At 35.6% G+C, this 12,090-nt stretch overlaps 2 protein-coding genes across 2 annotated transcripts in view; both read left to right on the top strand.

Moving 5' to 3' along the window:
* Positions 1-6,707, top strand: part of LOC113468936 (tubulin polyglutamylase TTLL6-like) — a 9,084-nt gene extending 2,377 nt beyond the window's left edge. The window contains exon 3 of the mRNA XM_026826257.1: positions 6,535-6,707. Within this exon, the coding sequence (XP_026682058.1) occupies positions 6,535-6,707 (173 nt within the window). The remainder of the gene's footprint in view (positions 1-6,534) is intronic.
* A 245-nt stretch (positions 6,708-6,952) lies between these two features.
* Positions 6,953-9,682, top strand: LOC108252838 (tubulin polyglutamylase TTLL6-like). The gene is made up of 2 exons (XM_017445610.1): positions 6,953-7,286; positions 9,510-9,682. The coding sequence occupies exons 1-2, from the start codon at positions 6,953-6,955 to the stop codon at positions 9,680-9,682; spliced, it is 507 nt and encodes a 168-aa protein (XP_017301099.1).
* The last annotated feature ends 2,408 nt before the right edge of the window (positions 9,683-12,090 follow it).

Genomic DNA, 12,090 nt, shown 5'->3' with positions numbered 1-12,090 from the left:
AGGGGCATTTTCAAATTGCATTTTAAAATTTTAGTAAATAAGTCCTAGGAATATTACAAACGTCGAAAAGTATCCAGAGTATCCAGTTTTCTCCAGAATATATTGAAAATTAAAACACCATTACTAAACAAGTATACCTATTATGAATAATATAATTGCATCTAAATATGTACTTTCTTGAACTTTTACCCTGTTAGGCAAGTTAACAAAATGGTTTGCATACCAACTAGATATTATGGTTGCAATAATTTTGTAAGCACAGGTCAACAACTTGCTGCGTAGAGCGTACATACTGGATGGGACCATAATTATGAAAATAAACATTTCAAAGATAATTTCTAACACTCAAAGATAATTTCTAACCTAACCTAACCTAACCTAACTTAACCTAACCTAACCTAACTTAAGGTAACTTAAGGTAACCTAGGTGAGTGGGAATGGAGGTGTGTGGAGGTGACTGGAGGTAGAGGTGAGTGGAGGTGGAGGTGATTGGAGTTGGAGGTGAGTGGAGTTGGAGGTGGATGTGAGTGGAAGTGGAGGTGTTTGGAAGTTGAGGTGATTGTAGGTTGAGGCTAACCTAGCACAAACTAACCTAACCTAACACAACCTGTGCTAGGAATTCAAAGATGACAATACATAACAGCCTATAATAGTAACTGAATTTTGGCACTAAAAACTCACCATCGAAAATTTGACTCAAAGTAAAAATTGTTTAGGTATCTGACAAAAGTCTTTAGATCCTTCTTTTATTTCCCTCGATGTTTTTCTTTCCACCTTTTATCCGAATGCTTCTTTTGTGCCCATTATAGCTTCCCCCCGTTCTTATCCTCTTCTAATGTTTTCTTCATCCTGAATCCTGATGCTCTTTTTACAGAGATATTTTTTATCTTTCGCTTCATTACTTCTCTCACATTTTCCCCTTACATGTTGTCTTCTCGTGTTATATTTTCTTTTCCCTTTATAATTCATTTTTTCGCTTCTGTCATGTTTCGTTATTCCCCCCTCGAGTTTCCAATGTTGTTTCATCCAGTTCTCCTATAGCGCGTTTTTGTTCAGCTTTTCCATTATTTTCTTCTTTATTTCATTTTTCGCGCTTTCTACCATCTCTTTGCATTGTGTTTTTTGAGCTCTATTACAAATGCCTTCAGTTTATTTTGTGTCATGATTTTTTGACGTCACAGATCTCAGTCACATCAGAACATTTTTTCCACAAGTTTGGCCATGCCTCGGGATGAACTAGCGGGATTCCGGAGCGAAGCGACGGAATTCAGCTAGTACATTTATATTTTAGTGGAATTATTTTGTTGGTACCTTTGATGCTATTATTTAAAGCTGGGATGGTGTCATTTGTTGTCTTCTGAAGTTACTTTTTTCCCTTCTTCCTCTCGTAACAAAAGCCCTACCCGTTTTTTAATCAAATTAGTTGCTCGAAAGTTCATTTAATTTTCAGGCAACATTTAGGAGAGGTTTCTTTTTCGTCACTTTAAAAGTCGATGATCACAAACATGGTGATTAGCTTATATTCGCACAAACAGATACAATTTAATTTTTTGGAGCCTCTCTAAAAGGTGAAAATCACATAATACATTTATATTTTAGTGGAATTATTTTGTTGGTACCTTTGATGCTATTATTTAAAGCTGGGATGGTGTCATTTGTTGTCTTCTGAAGTGGATATAGCAAGCATTTGAATTGTTACTTTGCTGGTAATCAACTAATCACAATTTATTAAGAGAGAATGTGAGAATAGTAAAAAATTGTTTCGTCAATAGCATACCTACAGCTGGGCAAGTACATACTTCGAAATTGTTTAATACATGGCAAAACAGACTCTAAAAAACATTAGTACCCTTCTGAAGTGGATATAGCAAGCATTTGAATTGTTACTTTGCTGGTAATCAACTAATCACAATTTATTAAGAGAGAATGTGAGAATAGCATACCTACAGCTGGGCAAGTACATACTTCGAAATTGTTTAATACATGGCAGAACAGACTCTAAAAAACATTAGTACCTAACTTTATGGAACATTCCAACACAAATTTATAGACCACTTCTAATACTTTTAAAACAGTTGTTTTGAACTGTTTAAATTTCCAACATTAGATATTGCCTCACTCATAGAGTGTACAAAATACGATAAAAATTACACATTTTCTACATTCATTTGGAACAATTGTGTTTTGAGCAATGATACTTTTAAAACAGTTGTTTTGAACTGTTTAAATTTCCAACATTAGATATTGCCTCACTCATAGAGTGTACAAAATACGATAAAAATCATATATTTTCTACATTCATTGGGAACAATTGTGTTTTGAGCAATGCTTTATAATTATTATTTTTGGCTCGACACAAGTTTTTCGTACAGTCAGCAGGGCACGTTCTATTAAAGTCATCGTGCATGCTTGGTATTAAGTTGCATTCTGAACGTGCTAGAGTTGAATTTCATGTATGAAATCCGCACAGCTTTTATGCAAGAATTTTCCGTTTGCAGTTTTTTTTTTTTAAGAAACACCAAAGCTTTATGGATTTTTCTTATAATATAAAATTATTATGTGCAGCCCTAAGGGTCTTCTTTCTGGAGGATTTTCCTAGACCACGGATGCATTGGGAACACGAGGCAGCTGTTCTAAAGAATAGGGAGAGGAGGATAAAGGTACATACCTACAATTCATTTTGAGAGTTTTAATTAATTTTAAATTTTCAATATTATGTGTATATTTATAAAGTTGCATTCTGAACGTGCTAGAGTTGAATTTCATGTATGAAATCCGCACAGCTTTTATGCAAGAATTTTCCGTTTGCAGTTTTTTTTATGAAACACCAAAGCTTCATGGATTTTTCTTATTATATAAAATTATTATGTGCAGCCCTAAGGGTCTTCTTTCTGGAGGATTTTCCTAGACCACGGATGCATTGGGAACACAAGGCAGCTGTTCTAAAGAATAGAGAGAGGAGGATAAAGGTACATACCTACACTCCATTTGAGAGTTTTAATTAATTTTAAATTTTCAATATTATGTGTATATTTGTACTATTTATCTTTGCCATTTGCTAGAATAGAGTTCACCTCCCTGGTAATAATTTAGAATGAAGATGAGTTGAGAAATGGTAATAAACTGGTGGAACTAAAAACGGACACTTGTCTGGAAATCCCTAACCCTTGGCCCTGTCCGGCTGCTCGACATATTTTCAGCAAAATCTCCTCATTCATTTCGACTTGGCCAGATCCATGAGTCATGTCAGAGCATGTCACTCATAATAACTATGACTGTTTATTATTTCGACCTTGGGGGAAAAAATGTAAGTAAAAATAACCGCCAAGTCAACAACAATAACATTTCAGTTTTTTTTTCTTCTTTTTATCATTAAGTCAATTCTTTGGAACGCTGTGATGCCTGCGATAAGTTCCACACCCTTGCACAGAGCGTCAAAACTTCTACAGATAGGTTCACAGTCCATTACAAATGGTTTGGTTACTCCAAATATCTATTACATGTTGGTCAGGACAACAATGGAAATGTAATAGGTAACTAATATTTTTTATAAATTGGTCTTATTGGCCATAAACTTATTGGTCAGATGGAGGTCAATGTGTATGGGGATAGGCATGTATGAATGTAGTTCAAAAAGGGTCCTGAGGGGGTTTTTTTTTCAATTGATGTGGATGACTGTTGCATTGACGATAGAGATTATCGTTGAAGATTATCTAGGTATACAAATTTTCAACAATCATTCAAAAGTTGGATCACTCTATACTCCAACCATTGTTATGCGTTCTTTATCGTTTAATTTTACTGCACACATATGAAACGTGAATGAACGTAAATATAAACTTCATACGAGAGTTTATTCGAATATATATGTATTCCTGATAAAAAGGTTTTTGTAAAATGCGGTCGAGCTTTATTTTATCCCGTTTGCCATAATTGAAGCCATATCTCTTTGACTCATGTCACATATGACTTTCCATTACAAATGGTTTGGTTACTCCAAATATCTATTACATGTTGGTCAGGACAACAATGGAAATGTAATAACTAATATTTTTTATAAATTGGTCTTATTTCCAAATTTCCATAAACTTATTGGTCAGATGGAGGTCAATGTGTATGGGGATAGGCAAGTATGAATGTAGTTCAAAAAGGGTCCTGAGGGGTTTTTTTTTCAATGATTGAAGCCATATCTCTTTGACTCATGTCACATATGACTTTCCATTACAAATGGTTTGGTTACTCCAAATATCTATTACATGTTGGTCTGGACAACAATGGAAATGTAATAACTAATATTTTTTTTTATAAATTGGTCTTATTGGCCATAAACTTATTGGTCAGATGGAGGTCAATGTGTATGGGGATAGGCAAGTATGTATGTAGTTCAAAAAGGGTCCTGAGGGGTTTTTTTCAATGGATGGATGACTGTTGCAGTGACGATAAAGATTATCGTTGAAGATTATCTAGGTATACAAATTTTCAACAATCATTCAAAAGTTGGATCACTCTATAGCTCTATACTCCAACCATTGTTATATAGAGATTATCGTTGAAGATTATCTAGGTATACAAATTTTCAACAATCATTCAAAAGTTGGATCACTCTATACTCCAACCATTGTTATAGATTATCCTCGTCAGGGAGGAGGACCTGCCTTGCACTCAGATGTGGCCTTATCATACAGGACAGGTGTATCAACCGAAGGGAAAATAACGACAGCAGGTGTTACTTGTGAAAAAACAATAGGGGCTTCCAAATATGTTACTCTTCGCTCGTCATGTCAAAATTTTTGAAGCACGTGCGTGATAATAATACCGTGTTGTCATATGTAGGAGTATACAGTATGTCCCCCTATACAGAGTTATCAAGAGCTGTCGACATTTAGCAGAAAGATTTCTCTTTGGAGGAGGAATAGCTATGAAAATCTAGTTACGTACCTAAGTGGAGTTAAAAGTGCCGTTTTTAACAATATCTCAAAGACTCGAAATTACTTGGAATCCACTATGAAAATCTAGTTACGTACCTAAGTGGAGTTTAAAGTGCCGTTTTTAACAATTTCTCAAAGACTCGAAATTACTTGGAATCCCCTATGAAAATCTAGTTACGTACCTAAGTGGAGTTAAAAGTGCCGTTTTTAACAATTTCTCAAAGACTCGAAATTACTTGGAATCCCGATAAACTTGATATTGCCTGTTCAGTTACTGTTCGCGGATTCGCGTCCCGAATCGACATTTTGGATATTTGGCAAGCCTACCTATACCGACACATTCCAAGCAGGGTGTAAGCTCAAATATCAATGGTAAATCCTGGAGAGATGAACGAGCCAGAAAGTTTAACAATAAGTAACTGTAATCTGTGATGTACTGGAGAATTTGTTGTTGTTTTAGCGGCTTTAGCTTTCGCCGAATGGTAATGGTGGAATAAAAGCAAAATAAAGAAAAAGAAAAGGATACCAGAGAATTCGATAGACCGTATGGAAAACAAAAGAAGAAGAGACTAGAAGTGGAAACATAGTAGGTAAAGGAAACTAAAAGGCGCACAGGGGGAAAGATGAATAAGAAACCATCACAGAGTACTTAAAGCCTGTGAGTTCCTAGGAATAAATTATGTTATTCCCGAGTATTAACGAGACAAATAATGTTAAACTAATGAAACCTCTCATTAGTCTCATTACTAATTTGGACCGATTGCAATACTTTCTCATTACCTTGTATAGGTTCCCTATACGTAAGGGTAATAGAAAGTAAAAACAGCTCGATATTATGAGAATTTCGCACTTGATTTCGTCAGAAAGAACAACGGACACACCAAAATTCACAGTATGAACTCAAAGCAATCAAAAACTACGGATAGTACAAGACAAATCGTACAAAGGTTGAGCAAAAACGCAAACAATAGTTTTAATCAAGTTCATTTCAATAGTAGCCATGGGGCTAAAAATGCTTTGACAACCAAATCAAAAAACGAGATTCCTAATTCTAAAGTTCAGCAAGTGAACGTAGGTCAAACAACAAATCAATCAGATGAAAACCATTTCGATGTTGGGCAAAATTCTAAAAAGAATTTGATCTCCAAATCAAAAAGAGGGACAAGTTCAAAATCGTTTAACCACAGTAACTCAAAACAATTGATATAGTTGGACACATCACTGTTATCTTGGCCCAAGATTAATGTCCATTGTCCCACAGGCAGCGCTACACAATCCATGGGATATCAATATGGACCTTGCCAACAAGGGGGCCACCAAAGAAAACACACATCATCAATAGTGGACGGATATGATAGTCAATATCTGTTGTCATTATTTGATTATTTATATCTGCCTTTGTTTTAGTAACAAAACCTTGTTTGCTACTGAAAAGAAAAAGAATAGCTTATTCATAAAACAGGAACTAATAAAATTACTTCACATGAGTAATTTAACGGCACGTGCTATAGGCTACTGAAAAGAAAAAGAATAGCTTATTCATAAAACAGGAACTAATAAAATTACTTCACATGAGTAATTTAACGGCACGTGCTATAGACTACAGACCTTGGAAGACCATTTTTGAAGGCGATTCTCAAACTGGTACTAGAATATAAAGAATCTGAGAAACTCTCGACTCTCGAGTTGCAAGGAGTTATCACGAGAACTGAAACCACAAGACCCAAGTCCTCCTACACTAACGGTTATGATGAACTGCCTCCTCATGATCCTAGATAACACGAAACATAGTACCCGCGGCAATATCATCTATTAAACTTTAACCTGAACCTTTATTTTTGCGCGCAATTGCAGGAAATATATCTACCACGCAAACCTATTATTCACAGAGAAAGAAAAAAGGCACACTAGCTGGTGCAGTTTATTGCAAAAAATTTGCGCAAATCTGTGTGGTTTATCTACGAGCCTTTTGTAAAACTTCATAGCGGCATTGTTTTTTTTTAATTTTGAATCACTTTCCAGGAATGGCGAATTTAGAATCCAAAGCTATCCTAGCATATCACTTGAACAGAATGAAGTATTTTTTCCCAGATGAGTACAATATTTTCCCAAAGTCGTGGAGTTTACCACGACAATGGAAAGAAGTGATATCATACAACAGGGAACATGCTGATGAAACGTTGATTTTGAAACCAACTCGCGGTGCTGAAGGGAAAGGAATCAAAATTCTGAATTTTATACCAGAACATGAAGTGATGGACCAAGATGCATCATGTCAAGTTTACCTCTCAAATGTATTACTGATAAATGGATTCAAGTTTGATCTCAGAGTGTATGTTCTGTTCAGATGTCACCATGGTGAGCCGGTGTCTATTTTTTTAATTCAGTCAGAGATAACTTTGATGGATTATTTAGCTATTTTACCAGTCAAAACATTGATCCACCCACCAAGCTACATATACCTACATATCTTTCAAATAAGTCCAAGTGATGTCTCGGATGAAAGATGGTTATTGTTTTTGGAATCATTAGCACATCCTTTGCTTTTCCAAATTTACAACTTTAACACTCTCTTTCTTCAACAGTCGTTGAGTAGGTGAGCCATAACTCTCACAGGGTCCTCTTGTACAATTCCCTTTTTGAGACTCTATCCATTTAGAATTCCACAGGTCGAGTGTTTTCTCACGTATTGTTTCTTTAATTTCCTTCTTGTTATGTTCCGTGTTGTTGAAGCTGAGATCAAAGTATTGGCAACTACCTTGCTTTCTAAAATTTTCTGTTCAGTTATGTTCTTCCAAAATACTTGGAATCCCGAGAAATTTGATATTGCCTGTTCAGTTATGTTCTTCCAAAACAAGGGAATTTTAAAAACTAAACCCCAAACTTTCACAACCCAATCACCCGGACAAATTCGACCGCTAAGTCTTCGGATATACCCCGTATATTTTACCATATACTCCTTTTTTTTGGACAAGATATAAAATTAATGGTTTTAGAAAAAATATTTTTATTAAAAATTATTTTTGCGGTACAGCAAAAGGTATGCGGTAGAAAAGTACAGGCAGAAGGGATCGGTATTCATATAACAGGCATTAGGTGCTAGGAGATAGCGAGATCTCTCTTGAGGGAACTAATAGTCGCTATTAATACTGGAGCAGTACTTGATGATACCGTGAGTCAACCAAAAGTCATGCATGCAACACTGTACAGGATGGACTCTGTCAATTTCGTTATAAAATTTACCTAAACTAAATTTTGTCAGATTGTGAAGGAATTCAATATGATAAAGGGCAAAAAATAATATATGCTTTATTCACAGCAGACAGCAAGTCTTTGTGTTTTGCTCAGTTTTCGTTTCAATACCCTGCTTATTGCATACTGCATAAGATGTGTAAGAAAAATTACTAATAATGGACGATGACATAGCTGAAAACCATATTAGTAGAGATCGCAATACCCTGACGATTATGAGCCACACTGTATAAAGTACTGTACAGATATCTTGCCTTGTGATCTACTGCAGTAGATGACTAACTCTATAGTAAAACACATGTGAAGCTACAAATTCGTGAACATAAAACACATGACAATGTCTCAACTTCATTAGAGGAATATAACAAGAATAAATGTTTATTATAATCAGGACAGCGTTCGCTATTTTGTAATAATTATGTTGCAATTTTAGACTTTCATTGTTGATATAATACGAATATTTATCACCCGTTCCTGTCCTGACTATGAACTCCCTTGTAATTATTACTTATGAATATAAAGGCTGACAACTACTATAACTACTATTGCAGAAAGTTAATTTTATTTTTGTTTGTTGATAATAATTGTTTCCAACTCTACACTGAACTACACAATTTAGTTATTAGGTCTTTTTCCTGGATGGATGACGAATTTCACATATATTATGGTTCTTATCAAGTCCCAATATCCATAGATCTAATAACAAAGTACCACAGAATTGAAGTGTCACTTGTCATAAGATAGCCATAGTTACTGTATTTTATTAATTCATAATTATCTTTATTTTTCTACTGTCACATGTTGGTCGGATAGCCTGGACCAGGCAAGCCAATTATGTAGATTTCGTACTATCTACGTTCTTCCTTTAGGTCTAAGACCATTTGTGTTCAAGCTTTATCCAGTATTTCGCGTTCTACTCATGCGTCGCTGATGTTATCTACGGAGACTCTCCATTACTTCACTAAGATACTCTTCTCCTTATAATATTCCTGGCATTGTTTCTAATAATACTACTTATAGTTGGACACATCACTGTTATCTTGGCCCAAGATTAATGTCCATTGTCCCACAGGCAGCGCTACACAATCCATGGGATATCAATATGGACCTTGCCAACAAGGGGGCCACCAAAGAAAACACACATCATCAATAGTGGACGGATATGATAGTCAATATCTGTTGTCATTATTTGATTATTTATATCTGCCTTTGTTTTAGTAACAAAACCTTGTTTGCTACTGAAAAGAAAAAGAATAGCTTATTCATAAAACAGGAACTAATAAAATTACTTCACATGAGTAATTTAACGGCACGTGCTATAGACTACAGACCTTGGAAGACCATTTTTGAAGGCGATTCTCAAACTGGTACTAGAATATAAAGAATCTGAGAAACTCTCGACTCTCGAGTTGCAAGGAGTTATCACGAGAACTGAAACCACAAGACCCAAGTCCTCCTACACTAACGGTTATGATGAACTGCCTCCTCATGATCCTAGATAACACGAAACATAGTACCCCCGGCAATATCATCTATTAAACTTTAACCTGAACCTTTATTTTTGCGCGCAATTGCAGGAAATATATCTACCACGCAAACCTATTATTCACAGAGAAAGAAAAAAGGCACACTAGCTGGTGCAGTTTATTGCAAAAAATTTGCGCAAATCTGTGTGGTTTATCTACGAGCCTTTTGTAAACCTTCATAGCGGCATTGTTTTTTTAATTTATTTTTTTATCTTTTGACGTTTTGTATTGGACATAATTGTTTTATTATCTGCAGGCAACACGCTTCAGATGTCACCATGGTGAGCCGGTGTCTATTTTTTTAATTCAGTCAGAGATAACTTTGATGGATTATTTAGCTATTTTACCAGTCAGAACATTGATCCACCCACCAAGCTACATATCCTACATATTTTTAATTTATTTTTTTATCTTTTGACGTTTTGTATTGGACATAATTGTTTTATTATCTGCAGGCAACACGCTTCAGATGTCACCATAGTGAGCCGGTGTCTACTTTTTTAATTCAGTCAGAGATAACTTTGATGGATTATTTAGCTATTTTACCAGTCAAAACATTGATCCACCCACCAACTGTCTTTCAAACAAGTCCAAGTGATGTCTCGGATGAAAGATGGTTATTGTTTTTGGAATCATTAGCACATCCTTTGCCTTTCTAAACTAGCGTCTCTTGGGTTGGGTCGGGAGCCAATAGACACAGTGTGTAAAGTAATATTAGTTGGTGACTTCCTAGGCTCTGAGATGAGGACATCCAGGGTGGAGATAATCATATGAAGTATGAAACTTCGTTCATGGATGATAATGCAACACGAAGAATGGACTAGGCAAGAAAAGGATATTGTCTGCGAAGAAACGAGAGAGGAACCGTGCAGAAAGGATGGGAAGGGATAAATATTGTGAAAAGACAGGGTGTTTTTAGAATGGAGCCAATAGACACAGTGTGTAAAGTAATATTAGTTGGTGACTTCCTAGGCTCTGAGATGAAGACATCCAGGGTGGAGACAATCATATGAAGTATGAAACTTCGTTCATGGATGACAATGCAGCACGAAGAATGGACTAGGCAAGAAAAGGATATTGTCTGCGAAGAAACGAGAGAGGGACCGTGCAGAAAGGATGGGAAGGGATAAATATTGTGAAAAGGACAGGGTATTTTTAGAATGAACTGAAATATTATGGTCGAAATAACAGGTAAAGGAGGAATTCAGTGTATTTATAAGAACAGGAAATAATAGAACTAATAGAAGAAAGAAATAACGTTCTAAATTAAGGAGGAAAAAAATTGACTAGGCAAGAAAAGGATATTGTCTGCGAAGAAACGAGAGAGGGACCGTGCAGAAAGGATGGGAAGGGATAAATATTGTGAAAAGGATAGGGTATTTTTAGAATAAACTGAAATATTATGGTCGAAATAACAGGTAAAGGAGGAATTCAGTGTCTTTATAAGAACAGGAAATAATAGAAGAAAGAAATAACGTTCTAAATTAAGGAGGAAAAAAAATTCTAACGTCATCGTCAGTGAGAAAATGAGAATAAAAATTGTCAACAGGGTATAGAAGACCGTAAAGAGTATTCAGTCCAAATCGACTTGCAGCATTTTGGATGGATCTTTCCAGAAATGCCACAACTGCGAAATTCGTATATGTATGTCACATTTGGACGAAATTTCTCTAAGCTCCAGTGTGAATGAAAGTTCGCGCGAAAATTTTTTTCCCATACAGCATATAAGGGAGATGGTTGAAGGAGAGACATGGAGTCACATCGTTCACCGTGTTTTTATTTTTCATTTAATAAATAAAGTATTATTGATCAGTCTAATAAATTAGAACTGCATATATTTAGAAAGCTCAGAATCTGAGCATTTTTATGGTGCTTTTACTTTTTCATAAAGTTTGATTATTTAAGTGATATTAAAAGTTTAAAAATTAATTATTTACAATATTTTTGGTTATTAATCGGTGAATATCAAGCATTGGTACCTGAGCTGTGAGTATCACCTCTCGCATCTATAGGGAGTTGGTTAATTTCTACAACACATTGGTGTAGTTTACACTAGTGTTGACTGTGCTGGTAGACCTGAAACTTTTGATTGGTCCTATAGTTGCTTTACCTGTGCTTTGACTATTAAAACATACGTGTGTAAGGAAGACTCACGTCAATTTTTGCTTATCAGTGGCGGATAACGAAAGTGGTGCTAATATCGCCCATTCTTATTTTCATTCATAACCGAGCATTGTTCAAGTTATTTACAGAAGGATGAACGTCCATTCACAAGCATGCTGAGAACTCCTCCTCAATCAGACCAGGGCGCTGGTCCCATGATGGTGGATGACTTTTTCACTCCCATTACAAGTCAGAAGCAAGAGACACTGGATAAAAGGCCA

This window comes from Diaphorina citri, unplaced genomic scaffold (genome assembly GCF_000475195.1).
Source record: "Diaphorina citri unplaced genomic scaffold, Diaci psyllid genome assembly version 1.1 scaffold899, whole genome shotgun sequence".
Taxonomy (NCBI): Eukaryota; Metazoa; Arthropoda; class Insecta; order Hemiptera; family Psyllidae; genus Diaphorina; species Diaphorina citri.
The sequence above is the reverse complement of the archived record's forward strand: the minus strand, read 5'-3'. Positions and strand labels throughout refer to the sequence as shown.